Source organism: Dama dama, chromosome 21, assembly GCF_033118175.1.
Source record: "Dama dama isolate Ldn47 chromosome 21, ASM3311817v1, whole genome shotgun sequence".
NCBI classification, from domain to species: domain Eukaryota; kingdom Metazoa; phylum Chordata; class Mammalia; order Artiodactyla; family Cervidae; genus Dama; species Dama dama.
Window position 1 is genome coordinate 8,252,463 of NC_083701.1, and position 14,000 is coordinate 8,266,462.

General features: G+C 42.4%; 1 protein-coding gene across 1 annotated transcript; it reads right to left on the reverse strand.

Annotated features, from left to right (window-relative positions):
- Window positions 1-323: 323 nt before the first annotated feature.
- On the reverse strand, window positions 324-1,827 carry LOC133042508 (RWD domain-containing protein 4). Its single transcript, XM_061123141.1, has one exon. It carries the CDS (start codon window positions 1,703-1,705, stop codon window positions 1,139-1,141), a length of 567 nt encoding a protein of 188 aa, XP_060979124.1. The 5' UTR covers window positions 1,706-1,827; the 3' UTR covers window positions 324-1,138.
- Window positions 1,828-14,000: the final 12,173 nt, after the last annotated feature.

Here is a 14,000-nt window from a genome sequence, read left to right on the forward strand (position 1 = left end):
GTTCATTTTTTGTTTTGATATTCTTTCTGTGAAGTGTTTATTCACTTCTCTTAACCATATTCTATTGGGTTACCTGTTCTTTTCTTATTGATTTGGAGGAGTGTTCTAGGAATCTTGGCTATGAAACCTTTGTTGGGTACATGTACTGCAAATGTCTTATTCAATGGTGACTTTGAGTTTTTTAAAGTTTTAAATCTTAAAAATGTTCAGTTTATTCATCTTTTAACCATCTTAATGGTTACATCTTTGTGTATGTGTGTTTTGTTTAAGAAATTTTTCTTCCTCCAAGGACATATTTATATATATTTTTTTTTTTTTACACAATGGATAAATAGGAATTTATTAAAACCGCTGTCTTTAACAATATAAAAATTAAATATTAAGGCATCTTTTACTCCCATCTAGGTATATGCAGCAAAGAGAAATGGTTTAAATGGGAACCAGCACTTTTATTCAAATATTTTCCAAAGTATTTGGCAGATCTTTTTTTTTTCCTTTCTCTGATTCCACATATTATTGAAAGCTCTCAGGATCAAACATCATTACCCAAATCAGAAATATTAACAGATATATATTTCTTAAAAAGCAGTTCACCCTTGAAAAATAAAAAGGACCTGGAAAGAATATTACATATAAAGTTCAAATACTAGTATTTAAATCTCTCTGAAGCAATTTATGCTTCAGTAATTAAAAGAAGGAAGGAACAAAGACTTAAAGATGAGAAGCCTATTAATACAGATCATACTGTGAACACATTGTTCATTCATATTCTCCATTGGGATAAGAATTTGAAAAGAGCTTAAAACTCCTTTAAGAAATATCATATCCACCGGAATAAGATCACATAAATTGACATTGATTATTTATAATTCCTTGCATTTGTCCGTTTATAATTGGTTCCATAAAATATTATACTAAACAGTAACATTTTCACCTTTTATTAAGGCAAGTTTGTGAAAATAATTTAATACAACCAGATTCCTTTACTTTCAACTTGAAACATTTTTTTTTTACATAAGAAACATACAAAACAATTGTTTTATAAAAAGCCACCTCAATACCAGAAAAGAGTAATGAAAGATTTTGAACCCCGTTTACTTATTAAAGGATGCTCTTCCCTTGTCTCGGATTCCAAGGGCTATTCATCGTCTTTAGAGCCAGTTTTGCTCAAATGCTTCACCACATCAACCCAGTTCCATCCTCTAGGAAGTTCTCCTTTGTGATCTGTTTTATCTGCCAGCTTACGTTTCTGGGCTTTTGAAAGTTGTTCCTTTTTATCTTTTTTCTTGCTCGATGGGGCTGTGCTAGGAGTTTCAACTGAGATGATATTGCTTATGGATGTAGCAGAATGAACGGGATGATGGTTCTCCATGAACTGCTCCTTATTGTCCTTGGCGTATTCAAACAGCGTGTAGGTCATGGCCGTCCCGAGGTGGACTTCCACCGCCTCCTGTAACTTGGCTAGTATGCTCTGTTTTACGTCTGACGATATGGTGTTGTTAAAAAAGGCATTCATGGATATGATGGGAGGGGTCTGCGGATAGGTTTCTGTCCAGGAAATCTCTATGAGGAAGGCTTTGGGATCCCCATTTTCACCTATCCTGTATTGAAATGAAACTGGACTTAATTCCCGGAAACTTTCATCTCCTTCATAAATAGAGCGTAATGCCTCCAGTTCCATCTCCTGGTCCTCGTTGGCACCCATCGCCCCGGTTACGGGGCGCACGGCGTTTCGCGACAACGAAAAGGAAGCAAGGGCCGTGGCCCCGAGGTCGGGGCCGCTCCCTCTCCGGCGCCCTGGGCTGCTGAGACACACGCTTCGCGCGGCAGAAGCGGACATATTTATATTTTCCTGTATTGCCAGCTAGAAGTTTACCATCTTTCATATTTAGATCTCTAATTCATCTGGAATTGATTTTTGTTTATGGTGTGAGGAAAGGATATTATTGTATGCATATAAAGAAATATTTATGCATCTATGATTTGCATTGCTGTCTATAGAAATTAAAAATTTGAAAAGATCCATATGCCATTCATCAAAGGATGGAATAGTGAGGACACAGACAGTCAACAACCTATTACTCATCCATTTACGGTGTGAATTAAAACTTATGATAAACGAAGTGTAGTATATCCAGAAATGGAATATTATTCAGCAATAAAAAAAAGAATGAAGCACTGAAGCATGCTGTGCTTGCTTGAATGCACTATACTAAGTGAAAGAAGCTAGTGGCAGAAGATCACATCTTCTATGATTCCATTAATATGAAGGGCCCAGAAAAGGCAAATGCATAGATAGACGCTCACTGACATAAGTTTCCCATGGTATTTTATTAACAGGAAGCAGTGGCATTTAAAATTATACATATATTAATATTATGATTTTATCTTTTATTTAAAGAAAAATATCTTTTGAAGGTGTTTTAAAATTGCAGTGTTGGTACATAGGCTGAGTCAAGTCATCTATATTAATATGCCTTTCTCTTCTCAAAGTTTGGACACTTTTAAGACATCAGTCACGGGCTTAAACGTATCTAAACTTTGAGAACAAAGAGGAAGACATATTAATATAGATGAACTTACTGCAGTGCAGGAGATGTGGATTCGATCACTAGATTGGGAAGATCCCTTGGAAGAGGAAATGGCAACCCTCTCTAGTATTCTCTCTTGGAAAATTCCACAGACAGGAGGTTGGTGGGCTATAATCCATGGGGTCGCAAAGAGTCGGACACAACTGAGTGATGAGCACACTCAGACATCAGTCATTCTGCGTGTACTTCACTATCAAATGATATGCACTGACTTTCATGGATTCTGGGTTATTATGGTGATGATGACCTGGAGTTAGAGAGACTTGATATACTGGGCAAAGCGGACGTTTCTGTTTTAGATCAGCCTAAGCTCTGGAGCTACACTGGGACATGCCAATAGCCTTGCTCTTAAGATATTGGTAATCATCCTGCATCAATAAAGTTGCTTAAGGTTTTATGATCCAGGTTTTTCTTTGTCTGTGCTATATTACACCACAAGACAAAGACCATGGTCTATAAAAAGATGACAATATCATCTTGTCTATCTGTTGTATATCTGTATCTGTTGTATATTTGCTGTATATCTGTATACAGTATCAGTTGTATATCTGTATATATATTGAACCTGTTCCTGTGTGTATGTGTGTGTGTAAAATGGATGTTTCACTTCCGTCTCTATGCTTTTGGTATTGTCTAAGTTATTCATAATCTGCTTGAATAATTTTATAATTAGAGAAATGGACAATTTTCTGTTTGGAGGAAAAGCAGTTATTTATAGTATTGATTCTGCAGGAATCAATATAGGATGAGACAAGAGGACGTTATATCTAATGTACACATGATTTTTTGTTTTAAAGCACTTTTCTATGCTTTTATTTTTTGGATACTTATGGGGTAGGCATGGAAGAAATCATTATCACATTTTATGAATGGGGAGACTGAGGCAGAGAGAGTCAGTATCCTATCAACCCTTCCGCCAATGCACAAGACTTAAGAGACGTGGGTTCGATCCCTGAGTCTGGAAGAAGGAATGGCAACCCACTTCAGTATTCTTGCCTGGAGAATCCCATGGACATAGGAGCTTGGAGAGCTATGGTCCATAGGGTTGCAAGGAGTCAGACATGACTGATGTGACTCCACACACACACAGAGGAAAAGAGCTGCCAGGTTAAGGGCAGCTCTGGGAAGCGGTCTGATGGTGGGGATGGTGCGGGTGGGAGCTGTGATGAGAAGAGAGACTTGGAAAAGTGATTAGATAAGGTATGCTTCTGACAATGTTGCCAGAGACTAGCCCTGGCTGGCTCCTTTCTTTTCGGTTGAGCTACATTTGTGTCTCAATCCTGTAATTTTTACAGGATTTTCACCAATGTAAAAATTTTGCCGGATTTTTACTAATGTCAGTTTTTTAGTAAAATTAGTAAAAATTTTTACTAATGTAATTAACCCTAATTACTAATGTAATTCTTTATGTAATTTACTAAAGTAATTTTACTTTTTAGTAATGTTTACTAATTATGTGGTCTCTGGAAATTCACAGTACTTCCTAAGCTTCAGTTTCTTCACCTGTAAAATGGAAAAAATGCTTCATGTGCTGTCACGAAGATCAAGTGGAATAGTGAACAATCAAATGCTCTCTACATGAAAGGATCATGCCTTTGTATGATTTTATTTATTTATTTTTGGCTACATTGGGCGTTAGTTCACTGCACGTGAACTTTGATTTGTGGCATGTGGGATCTAGTTCCCTGACTAGGGATCGAACACTGACCTCCTGTTTTGGTAGCTTGGACTCTTAGCCGCTGGATCACCAGGGAAGTCCCTACAGGATTTTAATATGCAGCCAGTCACATGACCTCTCTTTTCGTCATTACTTGAGTTTTTGTTTTGTATTTTGTGGTTTATTTCATTTAATACCCCTGCGTTCTCCCATTTCTCACATAGGAAGAGTTGGTCAGGCTCAGCTGCGATCTGGAGAACTGTGTTTTGTGGTTTTGAGCTGTTTCTTTTATATCGGGTGACCTTCCTTACAATTCTGTCATGAATACACAAAGCCGTCCTCTCCACCTGAACACTGGCGATTCTCCGGGCTCCTGTCTCCTTTGGTGGAAATGAGCCTTCTGGTGTTGGACCCAGATTTCCCCCGGGGGCTCCCAGGGCCTCTTGCACTGAATGATGCTTATGACCCTGCAGATGTCAAGTAGCACTTGAGTGGGGACTGGCTCAGAGCCAGGGTCGGACTGTGGAGGATATTTGTCCTCAGCCCTTTCCTCTTCCTTTTCTGTGCCCTCCCTGAACTCCTAGAGGATTTTTGTCACTGTAACTGTCACCCTACTCTGAATGTCATCACCCTCTGGGAACCCAGGATCTTGGGGTTCAAGAAACCCCAAGAAATACCTGAGCTGAGTTTTAGGGGGCTATTTCCCAAAGTGAATTCTATAGCACATGGTTCTGTGACACGCTCCCTGGTAGAGTGGTCCTGTTGTTGTGTTAGTTACACTGTTGTGTCCAACTCTTTGAGACTCCATGGAATTCTCCAGGCAAGCACACTGGAGTGGGATTCCCTTCTCCAGGGGATCTTCCCAACCCAGGGATCAAACCTAGGTATCTGGTATTGCAGGTGGATTCTTTACAGTCTGAGCCACCAGGGAAGGTCCGAGAGTCAAATTTTGTAGTCTCTGCTTATGATGGTCTCTTTTGGAAATTCTTAATGCATAGCTTATTAAGGGCTCTGAGAATTCCTGCTTTTTATCCTGAGACCTTTTTTTAAAAATATTCAGTTCAGTTCAGTTCAGTCACGCAGCTGTGTCTGATTCTTTGCAGCTCCATGGAGTGCAGCATGCCAGGCTTCCCTGTCTATCACCAACTCCTGGAGCCTGCTCAAACTCAAGTCCATCGAGTCGGTGATGCCATCCAACCATCTCATCCTCTGTCATGCCCTTCTCCTCCCACCCTCAATCTTTCCCAGCATCAGGGTCTTTTCCAATGAGTCAGCTCTTCCCATCAGGTGGCCAAAATACTGGAGCATCAGCTTCAGCATCAGTCCTTCCAATAGATATTCAGGACTGATTTCCTTTAGGATGGACTGGTTTGATTTCCTTGCAGTCTAAAGGACTCTCAAGAATCTTTTCCAACACCACAGTCCAAAAGCACCAATTTTTCGGTGCTCAGCTTTCCTTATGATTCAACTCTCACATCCATACGTGACAACAGAAAAAACCATAGATTTGACTATATGGACCTTTGTTGACAAATTAATGTCTCTGCTTTTTAATATGCTGTCTAGGTTGGTCATGGGGTTCTGGAGGCCTGGTATGCTATGATTCATGGGGTCGCAAAGAGTCGGACACGACTGAGCGACTGAACTGAACTAGGTTGGTCATAGCTTTTCTTCCAAGGAGCAAGCAACTCTTAATTTCATGGCTGCAGTCACCATTTGCCATGATTTTGGAGCCCAAGAAAATAGTCTGTCACTGTTTCCATTGTTTCACCATCTATTTGCCATGAAGTGATGGGACCAGATGCCATGATTGTTTTTTGAATGTTGAGTTTTAAGCCAGATTTTTCACTCTCTTCTTTCACTTTAAACAAGAGGCTCCTTAGTTTCTCTTCACTTTCTGCCATAAGGGTGGTGTCATCTGCATATCTGAGGTTATTGATATTTCTCCCGGCAATCTTGATTCCAGTTTGTGCTTCATCCAGCCCAGCATTTCCCATGATGTACTCTGCATGGAAGTTAAATAAGCAGGGTGACAATATACAGCCTTGACATACTGTTTCCCAATTTGGAACCAGTCTGTTGTTCCATATCTGATTCTAACTATTGCTTCTTGATCTGCATACAGATTTCTCAGGAGGCAGGTAATGTGGTCTGATATTCCCATCTCTTGAAGAATTTTCCACAGTTTGTTGTAATCCACACAGTCAAAGGCTTTGGCGTAGTCAATGAAGCAGTAGATGTTTTTCTGGAATTCTCTTGTTGTTTAGATAATACAACGGATGTGGGCAATTTGATCTCTGGTTCCTCTGCCTTTTCTAAATCCAGTTTGAACATCTATTGTTCACAGTTCACATACTATTGAAGCCTGGCTTGGAGAATTTTGAGCATTACTTTACCAGCATGTGAGATGAGTGCAATTGTGCGGTAGCTTTGAGAATTCTTTGGCATTGCCTTTCTTTGGGATTGGAATGAAAACTGACTTTTCCAGTCCTATGGCCACTGCTGAGTTTTCCAAATTTGCTGGCATATTGAGTGCAGCAGTTTAACAGCATCATCTTTTAGGACATGAAATAGCTCAGCTGGCATTCCATCACTTCCACTAACTGTGTTTTTAGTGACTAAGGCCCGCTTGACTTTGCACTCCAGGATGTCTGGCTCTAGGTGAGTGATCGCACCATCGTGGTTATCTGGGTCATTAAGATCTTTTTGTATGGTTCTTCCATGTATTTTTGCCACCTCTTCTCAATATCTTCTGCTTCTGTTAGGTCCATATCATTTCTGTCCTTTACTGAGCCCATCTTTGCATGAAATGTTCCCTTGGTATCTCTAATTTTCTTGAAGAGATCTCTAGTCTTTCCCATTCTGTTGTTTTCCTCTATTTCTTTGCATTGATCGCTGAGGAAGGCTTTCTTTTCTCTCCTTGCTATTCTTGGAAATCTGCCTTCAGATGGTATAGCTTTCCTTTTCTCCTTTGCCTTTCACTTCCCTTCTTTTCACAGCTATTTGTAAGGTCTCCTCAGACAACCATTTGGCCTTTTTGCACTTCTTTTTCTTGGGGATGGTCTTGATCCCTGCCTCCTGTACAATGCCATGAGACTCTGTCCATAGTTCTTCCGGCACTCTGTCTATCAGATCTAATCCCTTAAATCTATTTGTCACCTCCACTGTATAATCTTAAGGGATTTGATTTAGGTCATATCTGAATGGTCTAGTGGTTTTCCCTACTTTCTTCAATTTAAGTCTGAATTTTACAATAAGGAGTTCATGATCTGAGCCACAGTCAGCTCCTGGTCTTGTTTTTGCTGACTGTGTAGAGCTTCTCCATCTTTGGCTGCAAAGAATATAATCAATCTGATTTCAGTATTGACCATCTGGTGACGGTGTAGAGTCATCTGTTGTATTGCTGGAAGAGGGCATTTGCTATAATCAGTGCATTTGAAATATTATGATTGCTTGTTGTAGGAAGGCAAGTCTGATACCAGTTGGACCATCATACCTGGAAGCTCAGAGGTGATAATTTAAGTACCTGTTTTGCCACTGTATACCATGTATCCCATTTTCAAATGGTAATAGCATTTTTCTTGCTTGCAAACTCTGTAAGCTCAGAAAGAAAATCTTAAGTTCCCATCTCTAACCATTTGTTTGATTCTAAATTCCATATCAGCAAGAATTAAATGCAAGAGATAGAAATCAGCTTAAGTATTTTAAGCAGAAATGCATTTGGTATAAGGATTTCAGTGCTAACAAAATCATTGGAAGGAATTACTGCCAAATCAACAGAGAATAGATTAACGAGGGGTGCTTCTATTTTTGAGGTTGTCAAGGAAGCTTTTCTAGAATAAAAGACTCCTACTATCATATCTAATGCTTATTGGAAGATATAGAGTTAGACAATAGATCCTGAAATGCTACTGCAGAAAATATTTGAATTCCCATAGCCATCCTTACCAGCAAAAGCAGCTCGAGAAAAGGAAGGTAGTTTGGTTCAGGTTGTTTACTCCTTTCAAATCCCACTCAAAAGCATCTAATTGATGGACTCTCATTTGTTTCCAGACCTTAGCTGCAAGGGAGTCTGTGAAATGTGGATTTTGGCTTTCTAGTCTCCCCTAGAAGGATGTAGGGAAGGAGTTTGAATGAGCCAGTCCACAATATCCCATACATACTTTTCTCTCTGTTTAGGATTGCCTCTTCATCCTTTGGGCTTCCCAGGTGGCACAGTGGTAAAGAATCTACCTGCCAGTGCCAGAAATGCAGGAGACTCTCGTTTGATCCCTGGGTCAGGAAGATCCCTTCGAGGAGGAAATGGTCACCTGCTCCAGTATAGTACTGCTTCAGTATTTTTGCCTGAGAAATCCCATGGACAGAAGAGCCTGGTGGGCTACAGTCCATGGGGTTGCAAAAAGTCAGACATGACCAAGCAACTGGGCACACACACTTCATCCTTTAAGATGGAGGCTAAGTATTACCTCCTCCTTCAAGTTCATTTGTTAATCTCCTGTTGTGTAGCTCATATATCCATTGCAATGTTTTTCCAACTGGTTTTATAATTATTTATGATTCTCTTTTTCCCTATAGACAGGAAAAAAACCCCCAAAACCAAAACAAAACTCAGGAGTGAGAACCACCTGTAAGTCATTGACTGAGGGTTAGGAACTGGCTTATTCATTCTTTATTATTATTTCTTTTAGGCTGCACCTTGCAGCTTGTGAGATCTTAGTTCCCCAACCAGGGATCAAACTCTTTACCTCAGCAGTGAAAGTTCTAGACTGCCAGGGAGTTCCCTGGCTTATCCATTCTTAACACTAATGTCTAGTCCAATGGCTGGCATATTATGCTGTATGCAAATTTACTGACTGAATTAACATGTTCTGATAAAAGGATAATGGCCATTCCACCCTTTCTGGTCACATGGCATAGGAAGATAGGCCTGTGGGGGGAATGACCTTGGTCAGAGGCTAACATCTGCCTCACCTTATATTCGTATTCTTTCTATGTGAGCCACTGGTGAAGATTGAAAACCCCCCACACACCTGGCTCTTTTGGAGCCAGGAAAAGAGACAAATGATGCTTTGACTGAATCCTGCAAGATTTAAAGACAGTAATTCATCACGATGGTTTGTGTCTGTGACTGTAATCTTGGATCCAGTGGGACCAATCTGAGCCCTGGATCCAGGTTTTCAGAAGGGATATAATAAGTCACTTACCACCTGAACACTTCTGATCTGTGAACTGGAAAAGAGCACAATCCCTGGAGGGTGATACATGCAGACACCAGGCAAACGGCTTCCCTTGCAGTGGCTGGAATGAATGATTTGCCTCTTGTAGGCAAACACTCCTGTCCCCAGAGGAGCCCTTCCCACTCCCTGGTCCCTCATTAGATGTAGCCCATTAGTTGCGCTGACCCAAATTCTGCCTCCTGGAGTTTGGCAATGGGGTTTGAGCTTGTTTCTGGCTTAGCCCAGCTCATTGCGATTTTGCTGGTCCTGCATGTGCTGGGGAAGCCTGTGTTTATGTGTGCACTTTGCAAGTCCAGCATCCTCTATCTATTTTACTTCTGCCTGCCACAGAATCTTAGCACAGAGACTCTGGGGAACCTAGGAGGGTAGGAGGGTTGGGTGGGGTGCTAGAGGGTAGACTCCTGCCCAGCTGCTCTTCTGATGTCATCCATCTGCAGTCACCTCATCTCTCAGTCAGGACAGCACAGCTGCCTAACTTGCTTGCAGTTGATCTGACATATAAGAGCAGTTATTTGTCACCAAAGCTTTTTGGATTGCTTTTTTTGCAGCATCATTGTCGTAACAGTTAACTGCTGCTCCAACAATGCTCCCATTAATAATACTCATTTACTGGGACATCCCTGGTGGCCCAGAAGTTAAGACTTTGCCTTCCAATGCATGGAGTACTGGTTCGATCCCTAGTTGGGAAGCTACAATCCCACATGACCCATGGCCAAAAAAACCAGAATATGAAACCGAAGCAATATTGTAACAGATTCAATAAAGATGTTAAATATGGTTCCCATAAAAAAAATCTTAAAAAAAGAAATTAAGACCACTTTTTAAATCAACTATACTTCAATAAAAAAATAATATTCATTCAGCAAATTTTTGTTGAGCACTTCCTTCATGCTGGGTACTTCCCAGGTCCTCTGGTCAGTGATGGGAGTCCTGGGTTGTGAAAAGCTATGCTCGTATACTTAGGTATTACTATTTCCCACTCTAAAGGATGTGTTAGGATTCAGGTTTATTTATAATCATGCTTTTGTTTTTGTGTGTTAAGGTGTAGAGGAGAGGGGACTTGGTGCAAATCTGTCCCCAAGAGAATGCTCAGTTCTGGGGACCAAGTCTAGATGAAATCCCTGGACCCCAACTCTCTAGGCTCTGAATCAGGCTACTGCCCCCCATAGCATCCCCATTCCAGCTCAGGAGGTGTGGCCTGGGTGAGCTATGTTTATTTCTAACAGCAACTGAAACCATGTGAGCAAATATGTGAAGAAATATGGTTAAATTCCAAATATGCAGTACAGAGATGTTCTGTAGGAGTTTAGGAAAAGGAATGATTAATAGGCAATAATTCTTAGGAAAAGTCTTCATGAAAAAGATAGGATTTAACTTCATTGGTAATCTTGACATCTTGATTATATTATAGATTACATTGGATGGCATCATAGACTCAATGACTCATCACAGACTTGAGTTTGAGCAAACTCTGGACAGGGAAGCCGGGTGTGCGGCAGTCCATGGGGTTGCAGAGAGTCAGACATGACTTAGTGACTGAACAACAACAATGATAGCTTACTCTATTTTAAGGCTATTAATACTGCTACTGCTTCTGTAATTTCTTGGATTTCTACCATGTACTAGGCATCATAAATAATTTGTATACATTTTCTAATTTGATTCTTACAATAACTCTTGCAACCATAGGCAATTAATCTTTGTATTTCCAATTACAGCTGATAACACTAAAGCTGAGAGAGGTTAAGTAACTTGCCCAAGGTCACACAGCACACAAGAGCAGAGTCAACATCCAGTCCAAGTCTGCCTGTTTCCACGCCATGGCACTGGGCTGCTTCTGGAAGTATTTTCTTGGTCCTTGATATGATCCTGTGAGAAAGACAATTGATATATAGTTTATAAGTCAAAAAGCCAGGTTTCAGGAAAGCTACATGTTTTCCCCAAGGCCAATTAACTAGTTGGTAGCACAGACAGTTCAACCTGATTTTCTGAATCTACTTCATTTTGGTTCAGTTTTTAAGATTGAAGGGGCCAGAATATGAACTCAGTAATTCCTTTCAGCCCCTTTGGGTGATACAGGCGGAGGAGGAGAGACTCCTGAAGGTGAGCCCCAAGGCCATTGTTTGGTTGTGATTTCATCGCTTGAATCTGAGTGTGAAGACGGCTGGCCCAATATTTTCAATCATCTGTATCAAATCAAAGCTGAGCAGCCCTTTCTTGCTGTTGTGGGTGAGTGAAGCAAATGGCAGGAAGAACAGTTTTGTGCTCTGGGGCTTTGACTTTGGAGAGAATGCATCCAGGCTCTGCCCCTGCTGCTCTGGGGCGTTCAGAAGCTCAAGGCTTGGCTCTGGGCTCCTTCCCAATGCTCCTCAGGCGGCCTGCTCCTTCCAGTCTGTTCCTCTGTCAAGTGAAATAGGCACCTTCCAACGTCTTGATCTCTTTTGCTTCCTGAGACGTGAACCACCTCCACAGATGGTGCAATTAAATCTGGGTGGACCCTTAACACGTGACTAGGCAGCTGAGATTGGAAAAGCTGACTTTTCTCTTAAAGGACAGAACCTGAGTTTCCCTTTCTTGTCTAAAAAGATGTTCTTTCTTGAATTCTAAAAGTAAAAGAAATTTTCTAGGTTATGTACTCCAAGATCCTTCCAGTGGTTATTTCTTTCATTTAGTGTTTTTAATTTACTTATTCAGCAGATATAGATATAGATATAGATATACACACATAATATTTATAATATGTAAGTATAGATAGAGAAAGAGTCACCGTCGCCTGGCAGGTACAATGCAAGGCACAAAGCTGTCATGATGGATAAAATAGGTGAGGCTTAATTTATACCCGTGCAGCCGCAGTGGTAAAGAATCTGCCAGGGAAGCAGGAGATGCAGGGAACACGGGTTCAGCCCTTGGGTTGGGAAGATCCCCTGGGGAAGGAAATGGCAACCCACTCCAGTATTCTTGTGTAGAAAATTCCATGGACAGAGGGGCCTGGCGGGCTACTGTCCATGGGGTCGCAAAGAGTCCAAATACAACTGAGCACAAACACATGTGGCCAGTTTAGTCAGGGAAATACATGTTAAATGAATTAGCAAATAATTCCTTATTTTTGTATAATAAATTTATAAAAAGAAAAACATAAACACCTAACAGGGCTGTGAGACTGTGAAGCTGGCAGACCTCCTCTGAGCAGGTGAGTGTTCTCCAAGCTGAGATGAGGAGGCCGGATAGGAGGCTGGAGGACAAGGAGGCTGGGGGATGAAGAAGACAACTCAGCTGAAGGGATCCAGGTGTGCGAAGGGTACAAGGTGGACAGAGGTGGAGTTTCCCGCATTAAAGAAACGTGAGCAGACCAGTGTGGCCAGAGTGTGGAGAGGAGGGGGCAGGTGGAAAGGGGAGCTTTAAGCCCACCAAGGGTCCTGGGTGAGTCATACAAAAAGTTCAGGGGATGAGGTTCCAAAGACGAGCACGCAGAAGCCCCTGGGCAGTGAGCAGGCATCCACTGGGGGTAAGTGGTCAGTGGAGCTCGCCAGGAAGTCCAAGGTCAGAGAATGCTGTTAGTCCTGGCTTTCAAACCCCCGCGTTGGAGGTAGGGTCAGCTTCGCTGATGACTAATCCTGTGACTCCAAGTGTGTCCTGTCCATCTGGTCCTTGACTACCTCACTGCTGCCAGTGCAGAGAAGGGTGCCAGCATGCCCGTGGCGGGGAGGGGCGGGGAGCCTCCTGAAAGTGAGTGCAAAGTAGAATGAAAACGTCCTGGGGTCCTGAGAGAGGAGGCCACATCCTGCGGGAACCTCGGGGGGCAGGGGGATGGCGGGGAAGTAGCATCTGGCCTGGGTAAGCAGGAGAGAGTTTGAATGAGGGTGTGGGGAGAGGAGATGTCCCGGGCAGAGGGCATAGCCTGGGCCTAGCAAAGAAGTGAAGAAGGGCCAGAAGAAGGTCAGACTGGACCCTGGGGGGCCTGGACATCCATCTCTTGCCTCTGCCCTAAGTAGCTGGGTTCCTCTCTGGTCCCTCTCTGAGCACTGAAGAAGTAAACGTGTTGAATGATGTCTGGAGAATGGATCACAAGAGCAAACGCTCACCCTCTTCATTAAAGAGCAAAGTCTCCCTCAAATGAAAGCTCCCAGTTCCTGAAGCTGCTCTTCTTGGCTTCTGGGGCTCTGGCTGGTGCTCAGTGAGTGGAAAGAAGTCCCTGCGTCTGGGCTGCCCCCCAGCTCCTCGCCTGGCCCCTCTCAGCCCCCGACCTGGGCGATGCACAGGGACAGCTGGAGGCACGGGCTTTCATCCCATTCTGCTGCATTTCGCCCTGAAATGCATTCCCTCGGGCCCCGAAGCACTCTGATCCTGCTCGGGCTGATGAGAGATGCTCAGAGAGGGAGTGGGAGGGGGTGGACTAGCCCACAGCACGTGGGATTCCCACGGACTTTTCTCCCTGCTTTGAGATCTTGCATTTCTCGCACTTTTCCAGGGACGGCATGGTGCAGGTGTTACGAGTACAGGTCGTGGGCACCGGAC